This window comes from Cyprinodon variegatus, unplaced genomic scaffold (genome assembly GCF_000732505.1).
Source record: "Cyprinodon variegatus isolate N-32 unplaced genomic scaffold, C_variegatus-1.0 Scaffold49, whole genome shotgun sequence".
NCBI lineage: Eukaryota > Metazoa > Chordata > Actinopteri > Cyprinodontiformes > Cyprinodontidae > Cyprinodon > Cyprinodon variegatus.
The window spans coordinates 1,458,862-1,476,878 of NW_015150502.1; the positions used below are offsets into that span (position 1 = coordinate 1,458,862).

At 38.0% G+C, this 18,017-nt stretch overlaps 1 protein-coding gene and 1 long non-coding RNA gene across 2 annotated transcripts; both read right to left on the reverse strand.

Moving 5' to 3' along the window:
* Positions 1 to 3,931: 3,931 nt before the first annotated feature.
* LOC107082310 lies at positions 3,932 to 8,112 on the reverse strand. Its single transcript, XR_001481132.1, has 3 exons — positions 7,691 to 8,112; positions 5,634 to 6,044; positions 3,932 to 4,862 (listed from the first exon to the last, which is right to left on the reverse strand). It is a non-coding gene; the product is annotated as an uncharacterized LOC107082310 (long non-coding RNA).
* Positions 8,113 to 13,630: 5,518 nt separating this feature from the next.
* On the reverse strand, positions 13,631 to 17,142 carry LOC107082286 (putative nuclease HARBI1). The gene is made up of 4 exons (XM_015370886.1): positions 16,462 to 17,142; positions 16,277 to 16,389; positions 16,087 to 16,198; positions 13,631 to 14,254 (listed from the first exon to the last, which is right to left on the reverse strand). The coding sequence occupies exons 1-4, from the start codon at positions 16,898 to 16,900 to the stop codon at positions 13,878 to 13,880; spliced, it is 1,041 nt and encodes a 346-aa protein (XP_015226372.1). The 5' UTR covers positions 16,901 to 17,142; the 3' UTR covers positions 13,631 to 13,877.
* Positions 17,143 to 18,017: the final 875 nt, after the last annotated feature.

Below are 18,017 nucleotides of genomic sequence, written 5' to 3' on the forward strand. Positions count from 1 at the left end.
AATCTGCTTCTTCTGTGGCAAATCATCAATACAACAAGATGCTACATTTATTCTACAGTTGGGATGGTTGCATTTTCCAATTTTTTCTTTCAATTGTAACTTTTAACAGACCATGGGACCTGTTTTCAAAAATTAATTTTAATTGCATTGAGTCCATTGTAAATTGCAATCTGTTATATTGTCTATGGGGTCATGTTTCTTTCCTCTTTCAGTGGCCTTTAAGCTGTTATAGCCCACATGTCATATCACTAAGGATGTTGAGTCTCTGACCGGTTTTATCCAGCATTTTTTACAATTTATTTTACTCCTGTTCAGGTGTTGACACACACACTCATACATTAAACCCATTGATCCACCTAGACAAGGCATAAGGGAGACTGTAATTTACATGCAAAGTTTCAGTAATCTGGTGGAAATTGTTAATATCTAAGTAATAACAATAATGGGAAGTCAAAGTGTCATTGAAACACGAGTGGGTGTATCAATAAATAAATTTTAACACATGAACTGCACAAAAAAAAAAACAGCTGATAAGATACTGCCCTCTGCTGGATATTTGCATATTAGCATGTGTAATTAGTCCTAGGTACAGACAGCAGAAGTTAACAGGTTTATTTACTAAAGAGGACCTTGTTTGGAAAGAATCATCTAACTCAAAGATAGATTATTTAATTTTACCATCTATACTCTATAAAAATACTGGGTAAGAAAATAGTAATAAAAAGCAGGTTTGAAACACTAAACTGCACATTGCAATTTGCACATTCTAATATAGTAGTTGATAACTAATGAGATAGCAATTCTTAAGTTTTTCAATTATTAAAAGTGATCCAGTTGTGACTTCACTGCTGCAATATTGATCCAGAAAAATAAATTTAAAAAAAATAATTTTTTTTGTGAGTTGTTTGTTCTTTTACACATATAGAAGAACAAAGAAATGTTATAGATCTGTTCAATATTTTAATCGCTGCATTAGTTTTTTTACTGCAAACATATTCCTTGTCTGAACCAAAAGATCAAAGTTTAAATAATCCCACACTGTTCTAACCAGACATAAGGCAGGAATTATTGTTGACATGTTAAAGCTGTTAGTAAATCTACTATGAAAACCCTTTATCCTTTAAGAATAACGCACCAACCCTCTGCATCTGTGTGGACGATCACTGAGGCATCTTCTACAGATACTGGGATTGTATTAAAGCTGATTATAGTTTACTGTATTCTCAAACAGATTCAAGAAAATTTCATTCTGCTTCAGTTTTGGTTATTTTTCATTATTTAGGTTGTGTTTCCTTTTTTTCTTTTTTTTTTTATAAAAGAAAAAAAACCAGACACATAAGAAGAAAACCTTTCTTTATTTGTGCATAAAACGAGAGCAACGGCATCAAGACATCCAACAAGGAAACAAGGATTTAAGTTTTTCATACATTTCTTGAAATCACAAAGTTTTTGTCTGATCTGCTGTCTGAGATATTACAGTAACTTAAATAATAATAATCTAAAACCTGAATCATTTTACTGACCTAGTCAAAGAACAAATATAATCTTAAAAAAAAAAAAGATTGTATATCTTGAAAAAAATAAAATAAAAAAACGAAGTGCTGCTTCATGCATAAAAGTAAATGTTTTTTCAGTATACATTTGTTTTACTTGGGTACAGAAACAAGGCATCTTAAACACTGAGAAACTTTCTATAGGCCTATTATTCAATCTTGGAATTCTCTCATTTTCTTCCGCTTTCTACCCTCTCTTTTTATAACATCTCTTGATGTAATAGATAATAATAGATGCTGATCTGAAACAATTCTTCATATCTTCTCAACAGTATATTTCAGATTTAAAGATAAATGAATGTGTCCTTTTAAAGTAATCCACAGGAATGCATAAAAGTCATACCTATTTGATAGGGAACCTAAAAAATGACAGGGTGTTCAATAGTGAGTTTTCTTTCTAAAAATGTTAGAAAAATATATTTAATAATGGCACAAAAATATTAACATTTTCTAAATATCAAAGTAGAAAATAATCAAGTTCAAAACCATTTAGATAAAAAAATATACTAAAACTGCTGTTCTGTTTAGCATCAACCTTAGACTTGATTGAACAGGTAATATGGAAAAATATGAACAAAATCACAACAATGAGTTTGTATTGTAATTTTAATGTTTTCTTTTTTGTTTGTTTGATTTTTGTTTTATTTTATTGCAGTGTTTTTTGGGCATTTATATTTTGATGTCAACTCAGTGAGGTTTGCTTATTATTAGTATGCACTAGTGTTTAGTCAACTTTAAACCATCTTTATTCCAGGTCTTCAAATAGCAGTAAGAAAATATTTACTTAATGGTTTAAAAGCAGTTTTAAATGAATAACATAATGCAGTGTTGTTGGGTTTTTTTAGTGACATATTTTATAAACAACAACAGTCTCTACATCCTCTACTCGTGTGAGGATGAGTTACTGGGGGCTCAAACTTTGTTTTAGGGCCTTCACTGTACCAATCATTTTTGAGTTATAGTATTATCATTTTACACACAGTAAACCTGAATTAAACAGAATCTTATGCTAACAACGCATCCATTTGTTGCCAAAGGGTAGGATAAAGTCCAATTAAAAGTTGTTCATGTTAAGGTAGCTAACATTAAGCAGACCGGCATTTTGCAGAAACAGGATCTGAGCTGACTTCTTTAAATGTTGCTTAAACACCAAAGTCCTTTAGGATCTATATAACGTTTGTAGTGTGATTCCAGTTAGGAGGTAAGTTGCTCAAAGCATGACATCCACTGTCTAGGGTTAGGGTTAGGGTTGACTTTTTACAGTTCATCTGCCTGATGGGCTCAGTACCGCATATCAGCTTTGCAAACTCTCTTCTGTGGACGTACATTTTGCACTAATAGAAGGCTGCTTGTTTAGGGGAAACACAGTGCAGGTGGAAATAAAGAAAGACAAGTTTTGCACCAACTTGGATAGATTATAACTGTCTACATACAATAATGTTAATGCAGTGAGCATAATTAAAAAAACTTTTAATGATAATTTCATGAAAACGTTGATGGGTTTGTACACACACATTCATTCAAACACACAAATGCATTCAAAAAGCGACACAGCTCCTTGGTTAAAGAACTGTTTGATGAAATCACAAACCGAAGAATTTTTGGTTAGTTAAGGTTAGAAAATTAGTTTATTAGTAGGTTAGTTTGTTAGTTTGCAGAGCTTCTGAAAGCTCCTCTGGTTAGTAACATTTACATTGTTTTTTTAGAAGATAAAAAACTAAACTAAATGTTAAAAACACAGCTCAGATAGCCGATGCCTGAGATAGGGGGGAAAGCCCATGGAGAGTCATATAATAAGCATCACCAATACCACAAAGCATGCTTTAGTTAATGTTAAATCAATCAGACAACAGAAAGATGTTAGTAAGAGTGGCAGATGGGCCGATTCAGCCTCCATATTGTTAGTACGAACACATTAGGGGTTAGTTACCACCTCCACGGGCAAAGGCAGGGTTGACCACACAGCACAATCAGAGAGCAAAAAACTGCTCTATAAGATTCCAATTTAGCCTGAAAAATGCAAACATTTGGAAGCAGATTAGCCTATTTTTAGCTGCAGTATGGGGTCAACCAATTTTGACCTCTTCTTATCCTCAGGTTTTCAACAATCCTCTTCCCAAGTCCTGAAATCCTTCTTTCCATGCTCGATTTGAGATATCTGAATCAGACACCTCTTAAAAGAAGGAATACAGGATCAAAGAAGAGAAGCGTGCTTCTAAGACAGCTAATATAAAGCAGAGAGAGAAGTTAGTGGGTTAGAAATGCAAGCCGTCTGCATTCTGCACACAGGTTAGTAATCCTTCAACTGTTAGCAGACATTAGTACTGTTAGACGACATTAGTTAGATCCTGTTAGTGCAAAAAAAAAAAAAACAGATCCTGTTAGTGCAATCAAGGCGTGGGTAAAAGGCTATTTACACATCATTATTAGCATTTGCCTTAATTTGCTTAAGTGTTAAATGATGGGGCTGCTGGCACAGAAAGGGTTCGGTGTATGCCAGCAGGCATCATTCAGAAAACGGCACCCAACAAATTTCCAATAACATCCTTGTGATCTAAATCACAAGTAGGACTGCTGCTTTAATGAGGTTGTTACAAATGCTAAGAATCATCAGTAAATAATGTTTTATCCCTTATCTTGTACATCCAGTGGTTAAAAAGGATTGTAGCTGCAGTTTCGCGCCCATTAAAGATACATCTTATCGGACCGATGAGACACACGTGCAAACACACTGCCATAAACACGAATGGAGCACATGCAGAGAAACACATGCACTCACCCACACTCACACTCACACTACAGAGCTGTAGTATAGTAAAAATAGTTGGTTTCACATTAAACTTGGGAGCTTTCACAACAAACAGAAATGTGTGATTTACACATTTTTAGAAGGTGGGAACATCAGCCATTTTCACACACTGGCACATATTTTTGTTCATACAGGCCTCAACTATATATAAAAAAAAAAAAACTTCATCGGTTTGAATATGGCAACACTTCAAGCTGGTTTTCAAATAAAAAAAAAAATTCACAAAAGGTAATTTCTGATCCAAAGAAATGGAAATAAGAAAGGGTTTGATTAAAGCTATAAAACAAAGCATTTAAAAGAGCAGCAAATGATTTCCAATGAAGTGCCTTCCAGCTAAAAGTGATTAAACAGATAATGATGACACTGCAACGGCTGCATGGTTATTTCTTTTCTGCCGATGAAGCAGCAGCGGAAGTCATCTCTTGGTAGTGAAACAATCTAAAAAGAAAATATTCCCTCTGTGGGAGCAGCATGGCTCCAACGGCACCGAGTCACAGCCACTGCAAGAGAAACAAACCAAACACAGCAAATAAAACTTTATTTTCTTTTAAAGGTCCCATAGGGACATCTTTATCAATAAGAATACTAATGAAAAGTATTTTTGCATAATTCAACCTTCTGCAGTAAAAAAACAAAGATTTATTACATACAGAATGATATTTTAAGCATCTAATAACTTAAAGTATTTTGAAGAGTTGGAGGTAGTTTTGCTTCTTGCATTATCTGACCCAAACTACCAGGAATGTCAACCTGGACTAAGGAGAGACTGGATGGCTGATTGTAAAATTGATCATTTACACTTTTTAAACTGAATTCCTGAAATAAATAATTACTTGGAATAAATAGGATCCAACTGTATAGTAGAGGCATCCCTGCTGTTACATGAAATGTGTCGTCTGAGATAATTCAACCTAATGTTGAATAAATAAATCTGAGAAGCAGATAAACTTAATCAGATTTGATGATGCTCTTTGCTTTCATGCCGGTTTATCTCAGCTTTAAACTGTGATCCTACAGAGGACAGCTGCAAATGAACACAAACAAGTCAGCAATTTGACACATCCCTAATCTCTGATTGCTGCTCATGTTTCCACTAACGCAGCAGCTAAACACAAATACGCTTAAATGTGTCTGAGAGCCAAAGAGATATGGGTTAATAAAGACTAAGCTATGTGATTAAAGTCATCTAGACAACAGGAAATGCAGTAAGTGTATAAAAATGATCAGGGCAAATAGAAGTTTTATCAGCATAAATCTGGTGGATTCAGTACCGTTCCGTAAGGCAGCAGAGAGCAGGAGGTGGAGCAGCGTCAGCTGGGGTATAATGGGGTCTTGTTGACTCCAAATCTGCTTTCTTTCATCAGTGTAACTGGAGAAGGGACACACGAGACAAAGCAGCAGAAAAGTGGAACGCAACTCAGCTGTCCTATAAACATCTCCGAAAGGATCAGGTTCCTATAGATGCTGCATTTTATTCTTTCATATTAGAGCATTTAACTACACCTTAATGAAAAAAAAAATATATATATATAATGATAAATAGCAATTGACCAATAAAGAATGCCCTCCTTTAGCTATTTTAACAAAGATAACACATAACCTGCCCTGATGATGGCTCCTCCCAGGTCCTGTTTGGTATCAGCAGCTCAAGCAGTGACTCCAGCTGATATGACACACCTCACCTAAAAAAGAAGCAATTATATCCTAATCAATTTGAGCCTTTGTTTCTCTGCACTTTCTTAATGCCGTTGGCCACTTCACCAGAAAATAAAAAAATGTTCTGCAGTGAATCCCATCAAAGTGTTCTGCATTTAAAAAATACTTGTGATTTTCAGAAAAGCACTCAGATTTGGTCACATTCCATTAAATAGCAGTAAGACACTATCTCACTTAAAGCCCTTTAGGTAGCAGTAGGAAGCTTAGAGTGGATTTGCTGCCACACAGAGGCGAAGGGATGGTTACAGCAATGTGATGGAGGTAAGCACTTTACACCAACAGTAACAGTAAAGTTAAAACAGACAGACAGACAGACAGACAGACAGACAGACAGACAGACAGACAGACAACTTTCCAAAGCAGTTGCAGGAACTAAAATGAACTAAAATCTATGCTGAGTTCTGAAGCCACATGCAGGAAAAGCTGGCATGGCTGGCCAACCAGACACAGCTCTTTCTGGGAAAATAATACAGCCTCATTATCTGACAAGGATGCTTAATAAAAAAAAAGATTGTTTACAGACCCCCGAAATGCCGGCTTCGTATGGATGAGAGGCTGGTTTGGTGAAAAATTAGTGAATTTAGGCCAGGGTTTGACTTCGTGTGGACGGGGCCTGAATCTGCTGGTGTGCATGGCATTTTACCCTTCTTATTCTTCTAGATTTTTTTTTTTTTTTTTACTAAATGAATCAAGACTTCTCAAATCGCAATTAGGTCTTTAATTAATGCATATGTCCAAATTTAAATAACCCATTCCAGGTTTGACTTCTCAATAAGCATTTTAAATTTCAAAAACAGTCTTTTTAAAACTATAATGCAATCATTTCATTTAGAACTGAGCCTATAGCTTTAAAGGGATCAGAAAAAGCTTCATAACACTCATAACCTATTACATTGCTAATACAATCGAAAACACTAGTGATGTCTTCTCCCTTCTGAAACTAATAACCAATAAAATCGAATCTACAGTAAAAATGCCCGGTGTTGATTGCTGTTCATGAAGGGTAATTTGTTTTTTGGGGGGGTGAGTGGCCTGCCCCTCAACTGAAGGACATCAGAGCTGGGGAGTTATATCAAGAACCACCTGGGGGTAATGAACAGTTACTCAAAAAACAGATTAATTTAAAGTTACAAGGAGGTTGAAATATAACAGACAAAGTTGAATTAGCCAGATTACTATGAGACTTAATAATCCTATCACACTGAAAAAATTCATTTGTGTGAATACAGAGATAATTTACTTGATACTACAAATGCTTTAGAGTATGATGATTTAGTTCTAAATGAACGTCATAACATGTTCCTGTCCCAAAATACAAGTTACTAGGTGGGGGTTAGGGCCCTATAGAAAAAGATTAGTTGGTTTTTGCCTAAAGGCCAGCTCTTTTAAATAAAACAACATGTTTTGTATTTATTTTATCTTGGACAGGTATAGTTTTTTGGAAAATATTTCTATAAATGTAACTAAAACTGCCAATCAGAACACATATAGGCCATTTAAATCAAGAAAGTCTCCTCAGCCTTAATATGTTTAAAATAAAAACCCAGAATTGTTCAAATAGTTTGGTAAATAAATATGAATATAGATTGAATTATAGGAGTATTTTCCATACCAAAGATCTTCAGGTTCCACCTGCATCATAAAGGGTGTGAGGAGATCATGGCTTCTTTCCCCTTCCATCCTGGAGGCAAGCTGTTCAACATGCGCATCCCCAGCGCGTTTATCTGCCTGCGCCACATAAAGAAGGTCTCTTCTCACACCGAGTCTCCTGCTTCTCAGCAGCTCAGCGTCCTCTTCATGGCCGCCGAGCTGAAACAAGCAGCTGTGGGAGTGCCAGCAGCAGCTGTGCACTGACGGGGAGACGGCACACCAGTTCAGGGAGAAAATCAGGACAAAGTGGAGCAGAAAAGCTGTGGACAAAGATGATGAAGCGATGGTCTGAATGAGAACAGAGACTCCTTTGAATAACTGCGCAATCCTGGGAGAATGGGTGCTCTCGATCTGCAGCTGCTGCTACAGGTTTATGGTCTTTTGTATGCAACCCCCTTATCCACCATCTGTGTTTCCTGGGCAACAGAGGATCGCCTGCAGGCACCGGATAATGCACCGCAGCCACCTCAAATCATCACATTGTTACTGCACTGTCATTTTTCTACCAGGTGATATCAGGCTATATGATGGCCTCTAATCATCTTTGCACAATTATTCAAATTAAACATTATAGCAAAATTATTTATAGAAGAATAATACACTTTAAAAACTGCGGGGTTGAAACGAAATCACTTTGAGTTCTTTCTGCAACCCAGCCTTGGGTCAGATGAACCCAGGCTGGGACTGGTAATCTGTGGGCCGGTCCTAATTTCAGCATAGGAGGGCTGGGGCCCTCCTTAAATCATACTGGCCCCAACACTTACTCTCAAGCCAAAGCTCTGGTAGTAAATAACTCAAGGGGCTCAAGAAGTAATATAATGTTAACTTCCTAAATTATGCATATAGCCCTTCCTTGTGATACACATCCTTGTGACGGTTGGCGTATGGTGAAATTTTCTATTTCTTCAAACTGTAAAATCCTTGCAATGAACTAAATTGTAAAAAAAAAAAAACTAAAATGCTTTCTTTAAACCAAACTAAGGTGTTCTTCTTATATTTGGCGAATTTATGTTCGAATATTTTGCAAAAATATGTTGCAGTGCATGATGGGGTTTTGCATTTGTTTACATGATTCCTTTTCATTGCCCACATGCCACCTAGACTCGCAGTCGAGCTTACACGCCGCTGAGCTTTCATGTATTCATTCTTGAAGAACTGCCTGTCTGCCTCTATATTGCATTGTTTTATGCTGGTGTTTTTACAACGCTCGGGCTTACGTTGTAGACCTAGACCCATGTGTGAGTGGGTGTCTGGCTGGCTTTGTGCTAGTGTCGACGTTACGCAGCAGCAGTCACTGTTGCATCCATATTAATAACCAAAGCCAGTAAAACCCAGTGGACCGGTGTAGATGAAAAAATGCCAGGGCCAAAAATCTTTCCCATTCCGAGCCTGAATGGACCCCTGGGTTATTTTAACACAATGGGATTGAGTTCTACTTGGGGAGGGCTTTACCTAAGCAATAAGCTTAAAGTAATAATTGTCTTATGCTTTGGATACCAGAGTCTGGATTGAACGGAATAGACACGCCAAGACTCCTAAACAAGTCAAACATCTGGATCATTTTAAAGATTCTTGCAGAGGTTATTGTGCTTATCTCAAGTAAGTAAATGGCAGTAGATGATACACCCTTGACCCTCTGCTTTATCACATGGCAACAGACCCCAACCACTGCTGTTTGCACACAGCTGATGACTTAGAGATCAATTACAGTTGATCAATTTACATTAGACTTGTTAGTCAGTCTTAAAGTAGCTTTTAAAACATATGTAAAAAAAGAAATGTTTTCATTAAGCTCACATTTTTGTTCTTAAAGTGTTTTTTTTACATAATAATCTAAAAACTATTGTTTTCATTAGCTGTACTCCTTCAATAATTATCGTAATCAACTGTAGGCATGAAAACATTAATATATGTGAAATATTCTAGACAATGAACTGAGTTACCAACATAATTCAAACTCTCAGCATTATCAAATGTGCCTGTATATGGATCTGCCCATACAAATGTTCTTGTTTATCTAAAACAACTATATTGGCATAAGATCATTAAATGTGGTTTGCTTCCTGAGCAGTGATTCAACTATTATTGACGGCATAGGTGATGTCACATATTTGAAGAGTTACCCATTTAATTTACCCATTATTCTAAAAACGTATGGAGCTGACATGTGAAACCAGTACTTATATTAGCCATTAACAGATGTAGTGTAATGATAGTCATAATAAAATACCAGTCTACCTGCTCTCCTGAGCTTAACTCTTAGATCTCCAAACCCAACTTAGATGGTCAGAGGAGCCTGCGGGCGGAGTAGGCGGCGGTTCAACATGAGAGAAGGGATCAGCTGATCCGTGTTGGAGGTAGGACAATTAACAGTCTTTCTAAGGCTAAATTAAAACAGCTTTTTAAAAAGCCATTCAGACCTCCTTAAAGAGCATTCCCTGCATTATCCTTTATCAACATTATTTTCTGTCTTCCATTTTGATTTAAAAAAGCTAATCTCTGCAGCCTCCTTCACTAAAACAGTAGTTAATTCATGACATTTTCTCATCTCCTAATTCATATACTTGTCACTGTACCTGAGACAAATATATTGAAGAATTGATGGATTTAATGCTGTGATCTAATGTAAATAAAACTTCACCATCAAATGATAATTTAGACAAAGCAGACGTCTTGGAAGCCCTTTTGTACCATGTCAGCCTCCGTATTGTTTGAGGGGGAGACAGTGTGGGGCTACAGCTTAAAGCTATATTGTAGATTTAAGCTTTATTTCTCTGTGTGGCTAAAGGCCTATATCGTCAGGATGAGTGGAGGCTTTGAGGACTCAAATGCAGAGAAGAGTAGTGAGAGGTGAGTTTTGCTGATTTAATGAAAAGTCCAAGAACAACAGAGGCAAAAATCAAAAATACTGAAAACCAAACAAAATCCAATAAACGTCAGGAAACAAACATGAGGGGAGCAAAAGATGAGGAAGCAAGAAAACAATAAGAAACCAGCACTGAGTGAAGGCTCTGCTGCTCTTTAAAGCCCAGCACTCTGATGAGACTGATGAGCTCCACCTGTGTAGACTGCCCAGGTTCTCCACCAAGATCTTCTCTGGAGAGATGCATCACTCACTCACACACACCCATGCATGCACACACACAAACATGGGAGCTGTGACATATAAACTTTGAAAGAACTGATAACTTCATTCTGTGCCTTGTATGAAAGAAGATAATTACATAATTTGGTTGACAAAAAATGGATGATAACATCTCAAGATTTTTTTAACAGCCATATAGTCAGAGGCGTAACCAGAAAAGTTTAATATGGGTGGCCAGGCAATAACCAATGTATACTGAGGGGTGGGCAAAAGCGGACAGGCAAAAGAACCTTAGGGTCAATCTAAATTGTTCCAACAGGAACACTCAAAAAAATCCATATTCCTAAATAATGTCAAACTATAGTTTCCTACAGCCTTTGATAACAAATAGATGCATATATTTAAACATCCTTCTAGATAAAAGCTATATTGGATAAAATTCTTTGAGGTTTGAGTCTTTTCCATTGTCATTACTTACCTACTGTTATCAATATCATTCTACATAAAATTTATATTTACAAGTACTAACATCTACATAAATTGATAATTTAATAGGTTTTTGTTAAAATAGTTATTTACAGTATTTATAATTTCACTGAAGACTCTTGACTTCCAGAGAAACATCATTTTCTCTTTACGGCATTATAACACAAAATCTAGCTCTGAAAGAGCATGAATTCTGTACTATTCATCTCTAATGTTGGTATATTGATGTGCACAATTAACCAGTGTTTTTGTTGTCAAGTAATTTTTAATATATATAAAATTAAAATGTTTTGAATATTCTACTTGAGAGAAAAAAATAGTAGGGGTGGCCAATGATTGGCTAAGGGTGGCCATGGCCCCCCATGTATCTCCTCCCCTGCATATAATTTAAAAAGTGGACCTCATGTTTTGTTAAACCATTCTGGGTTATGTTGCAAAATTCTGATTACGGTACATTATGTAGATTATTCTTAAGAATGAGCACCCTGAAATGAGCGTTTACCTTTCCTGTCCCTCCCCTATTAGAAAAAAAGTTTAGCTTTATCGGGCTACATTAATTTCCGTTTCACGAAGCAGGTTTAACAAACTCAGATTCAAATCCTCAACTCATGCCTTAAAAATTGATCTAGCCTAATATCGTGAACTCTAAGTGTTCAGTTTCACAACAGCTGCTATGAATTAGTTCAATCAACTCTAAATAGGTCCAGTAAGACTTAAGCTCGTGCGTGACAAGATTAAAAAGCCATCATCAGGGGAGCCCAGAATTGATGAGTCACCATGACAACAATTAAGCCAAAGGAAGATCTCCCTCGGCTTATTTCACACCAGTGGAACTGGAAGTTTTAATGCAGGCATACGGTGAGTTTGAGCATATTTTTTAAAAGAAAGAGCAACACCTCCACAGCTGTATAGGACAAGGAGATGGCATCTGAGAAAACCACTGCCCAAGTTGATGCATAAGTTTATATGAAGACGGTCATAATCATGATAGCATTACAGAGAAAGCTATTTTATGGTTTGAATAGTCATAGTCTTTGAGGAACCAAATTACACAGTAAATACTGAATGGATGTTTGACTATGCTTTTTTTCCCTTTCTTTCTTTTTTGTCACTATGCACTTTGTGCTCTCACTGATATCGAGTTGTTCAAAAGGAAGGGAATTTATAAAAACTAACAGACCTCTTCCCAGCCAACAGAAAGAAGGCAGAGGCCCATAAAAGTTGCTGTTCCAACACCTCCACAACTAACGCAGGCAGAGGAGCTGGCCCTAAGCCGGAATGCAGGAAGGCCAGCAGCTGAGGGAATCATTTGAGCTCATCCTGTGAGCCCTCCTTCCAAGACACAGGGGTCAGATGCTTCATTATAGATACAGTCATGGGAAGAAATATTAGACTACTGTTCCCAGTTTAATGTTCATTCAAATCCTTAATACTGTAAATGTGTATTTGTTTGGATAAAAGTGGTCCTTGAAGATAACCAACATTTCTTAATGCATTTCTGAATGCTGCTCCAACTTAAATGAATTGCTTCAGTCGGTAGAAATTAATCAGATTAATTTGATCCAACCCAATTTATTTAGTTCATTATTTACCAAGTGACATAACTTAAGCTGCGTAAATTTAATCAAATTACTTGTTACCAAGTGGAGTAAATAAATGATGATGGGGCTGCATTCACTTTTTACAGTGTACCATCCATAGCTGTGCATGGTACAGCTAAAAGAGGCTTTAAGGGGGTTGCATTTACTGCCCAAGTCAAATAATAAACACTGGCATTACCAAATGATGAACCAAAAAGATATTATTATAGCTTAATAGGGAAGAATGGTGCAATCTTATATTTCCCCCACGTCTTTGTCCACTAGTTAGTAGCATATACATCCAAGTATTTATTTCCCTTTCATGCCCCCTTTTCCTTTCTGTCCTAACAGATATCGGTGGTAAAATATTTCTAATGGAGCCCCCTCGTGCCGCAACAGACATTTCATCTGTAAGCATGCAATACTCCAATGATTTCTCAAAATTTGCATAAAACCCATACTGAAATATGTCCATCCTCTAGGATGAAGACAAAATGTCTTTGGCCTTCACAGAGGGGTATACAGGGTGGCTGCATATTACTATTAATTAATTGTCATTCCTTATCAGTCTTGTAGAATATAGTGTGACATTCAGCCTCTACTGAGGTATTAACATATTTCAATCCTTGTTAACAGAGTGTAGCTGGCCTGCAGCAGGAGGGACCCACAACTACTGCAGAGATTGACACAGTGAAATAGATGCGCAATAAGCAAGAGGGTCATTCTGGGTAATTTGCATGCATTAATTTACACTTTCTTTATCCCCAGCTACCTGTTAGAGAAGTGTATAAGATCTACTTCTTAAAGAAAAGTGAAAAGATGGATAAAGAAATATTTTTACCTGGACTGCCAAAGTAGAAAGGCCGTCCTGGAGCATAAGTCCTAGGTTTTTGGAAGGATGCAAAACCTAACTTCTGTATGTATATTTATAGGAAATAAAGACAAAGTAGAATGTATGTCATGGTTCTTTTTATTTAAGCAGGGGGGATGACGGTGAATTATACTGAGAAGTGATCCTTGCATACGGCGTCTCTCACTTCCCTCCCATCCTGGTTGGCTGGTAGATGCAGGGGTTCGTCATCAAAGTCTTCCATGTGTAGGGCAGGGTGTTGTTCCCCTCTAATAATGGCAATATTGTGAAGAACAACACAAGCTGCAATTATATCCCTGGCCCTCTCAGGGGTCACCCTGAGGTAATGTAGGCACTGGAAACGGGCCTTCAATAGGCCTATGGTCTTATCCACCCGGGCTCTGGTTTTGCAGTGAGCCCGGTTGAAGTTCTGTTGGGGACCTGGTTCTGGGTCAGGGTAAGGGGTCAGCAGCCATGGCTGGCAAGGGTAACCCCTGTCTCCCAGCAAATACCCATCAAACTCTCCTGTAATGTATAGTAGATACATTAAAAGGACAGGAACCAGTGAGACGTATTCAGTGGTATCAGAAGTAAACACATTTGTTACTTAAGCAGAAATATAGATACTGCAGTTTAAAAACACTCTGGTAAAAGTTGAAGTATCAACTTGACCTCTTTACTCAAGAAAAGTGAAAAAGTGTGTGCTCCAAAAAACTACTTAAAGTATAAAAGTGTAAAGTAACCTTTAAAAAAAAAAACAGCCAGATGCCACTATATGAATTGAAAGCCCAATTTTTCGACTATTTTGAAAAAAGATTTTAAGATAGGGCCAAGGATGAGGGATGTTGGTCTCAGTCTCCATCTCCCAAATCGCTCTCGCCTGTGTCCGACCTTTCAAACATTTCAACATCTTTTTCTGAATCCGACATTGCAGCATGGCATAGACAATTCGCGTTTGTAGTTTGAAGAACACCTGCTTGCTTCTGATGATTTCCTTTAGCTAACCAATTAGTGTTTGCTTTATATGACTCATCAATTACACTAGTTTTGACTAGATGTGGATGGCGCCAATGATATGCATTGGATGGCGCACATGACGTAAAATAAATATTTATAAACATTAAACCGAAGCCAAGAGTAAAGGGCTGGTTATACTCCCTGCCGCAGTGTGTCGCAGTGAGCTTGACGAAGACATTTTTGATTTATGCTCAATTTTGAAGCGTGGTCTGTGCTATGTTATATTCCACGCCACAACGCAAGAGAATCAGGAACTAGCTGTGGGTCTAGATAGGCAGTGAGGAAGTGGGGGCAAGTTTGTCCGACAACAGAGGGACATGAGGGCGAAGAAGAGCAGGGATCCAGGTGGAAATAGGGTCCCAGCTTTCTCGCACACCTCGCTCTTCTAGCTGGTCAAACTTCACAAGTTGTTTTCTGCAATTCCGGTAATACAAACAAAGCAAGCGGGCCTCCTATCTGCTGTCACCTACAATTTGGGAGAGGTGCAGCAGAGTGTCTGCGGAGGGAGCGGGGATGTCTTTGCATTCACTGCGACACCTACGCAAACGACCTAGTTTCAAAGTATAAATCAGCCTTAACGAGTAACGTTTGTTTTAAAAATGTAAGGAGTAGAAAGTACAGATACTTGTGTGAAAATGTAATTAGTAGAAGTCAGAAGTAGGAAGAAAAATAAATAATGGAGTAAAGTATAGATGCCTAAAAAGTGTACTTAGAAGGGAACACTGTTTTTTTTACATTGGGCCCTTGATTTTACGTTATTACATATTGTTAATAATTTATTCTTTATGGTACACCAGCATTCATAACATGTAGGCGAATCACTGTCCCCCAGACATCCGCAGTTATATATTTTATATTTATTTATTTTTTTTAAACAAAGCGGAGTGTGTATGACATCATCCGCGCGCGCCGGCTACCGTTCATTCATCCTGTCCGCTGAACTGCTGCTAGTTTTACTCACATGCCTGGAAGATGTCTAGTGCTGCTACCACAGATGATCTCGCGCTCCAAATGGAATTGAACGATTCAGATTAGCTCGCCGAATGAATAGAAGGGGTAGACTGTAGCCGCCTGTGGCCCGGGCTTCCTGTTACAACTTCAGTCCGGCCTTCAACTTGTTGCCCATAGGAAGACATTACTTGGATTTAACCTAACGGAATATCTTTTGGAACAGCTCCAAATGACACAAAACTCATATGAGTAGAACATAATGTAATAACATCAAATCAAGGGGTCAATATAAAAAAAAAACTTGTTCCCCTTTAAGTACTGCAACAAAGTATTTGTACTTCATTACTTGACACCTCTGGCCATATTGTGCTAAACTTTAGGCTACTTACCACCTTGTAGTCTGTTGCGGAGGTTAGATTCCTGAAATATTTTTGAATCATGGACCGACCCAGGCCACTTTGCCTCAACGTTCGAGATTAAACACCCAGCATCACAGATTATCTGGACAGAGCAGAGAATGAAAGATGTTTAACTCTAAGGCAACCTTTAAGATCTTGGAACAGTAGTCAGTAACTCTACCTGCACATTGATGCTGTGAATAGAGTGCCTATTCACATAATCAGCTTCATTATGTGAGGGAGCTTTGATGGGAATCTGGGTTCCATCTATGCATCCAATAACGTTTGGAAATCCTTAAGTGGAGGAATAGATGTTTAGGTTATTCAGAAAGAAATTATTTCTAAGGCATATAATGGATTATTCACCTGCAATTCTGTGGAACTCCTCCTTGATGGATTCGATGGGTTTATTCCCAGGGAAGTGAACAAAGTTGGGTAACAGTCGTTTGAGGGCCAGGCACACCCTGCGCACCGCTCTGGACACCGTCGCCCTGCTGATGTGCTCAGCTTCTCCCACGTTGTACAGGAACGAGCCGTTGGCCAGGAAACGCAGCGCCACGCACAGAAGCTGCTGGGACGTGAGAGCGAGACTCCGGCGCGTAATGTTGCTAATGTGTGGATGAACCAGGTCGTGGATGTATGTGATTGATTGTGAGGTGAAACGGTAGCGCTCATAAAGGAAACTGTCTGAATGGGAGAGGACGTCTATGCGCGGTCTGAGAATCCTCTGCCGACGACAGATGAGTTCTCTGCGGATTAATGCCGCTCCTTCATCTATTGGATCCTCGTCAAAAGGACACGCCATGTTTAACGCTTACTGCGTCTAAAATAAACGGGCTTTCATTTATTGTTTGCACAGACCTACCAGCGCATTCTGATTCAATCAGGAAGTGAGTGAGTGGCTTAGAGGGCGGAGACACGGTACACTCAGGGTTCATTGAAAAACCAGCTGCCAACCATGTTAGATCTGGAGAGAATGTTACCATGGTAACCCAAACAGGGGGAGGAAACTCTCTTTGTGAAACTCAAAAACTCTGAGTTTTCCTCATTTCAGTTTCAGACAACTTAAGAGCTTTCAGTAAATCTGCTTTGTGAAACGAACCAGTGGCGTAACTATCGATAAGCAGAGACTGCAGTTGATTAGGGCCCCCCGACCTCTTAGGGGCCCCATCACAGACATCAGGGTGTCTCTCTATGCTATAGTGGACTAGGGCGTCTCTTTGCAGATGTAATAGTGCGAATAATTCCTCTTAAACCCACCTGATATTAAGATGACTAATCACACCTTATTTATACCGCAACGCATGCCAGATTTCAACATGATGATGAGCCATTTAAATACGACACCAATAGCAAAGCAGACAGTGGTACTTTTAATTACTATGTTAACTGTGTATATATTAATTGGACGGCTGGTAAAAAATACTCTCCTATAATATGTTTCAAACAGAAATAAAGATCTTAAAAGAACAATGTATTTGAGTATTTTATTTCTTACAATACGACTTGGAATTATGGGTAATCCACAGTTTAGATTATAACCATATCTGTTATGTACAATGTGTAAGCGACGATGGATACCAAAAAGAGGTACTTAAGCAGAAAAGAAAAAGGAAAGATGAGCTGCTGGAAGAACGGAAAAAACTTCCCAAAATACAAACGTTCTTTGAAAGAACCGAAGAGGGAGAGGTGGACCGTTGCTTCTACAGTGAGTAAAGATTGTGACCAGGAGATGAAGCTGAAGGTAGCCCGATAAGACTCATTTTACAGCAGAATATACTAAAGTATATCCATGTGTAGTGAAGGTGAAGAATGTGTTCCTCATTGGGGGCATGTTTGTTTAAAATTACCATGGGCGTAGGTTTGCATAGGGACCATAGGGACATGTCCCTACCAAAATTTTGAACCGACCTAATTGTCCC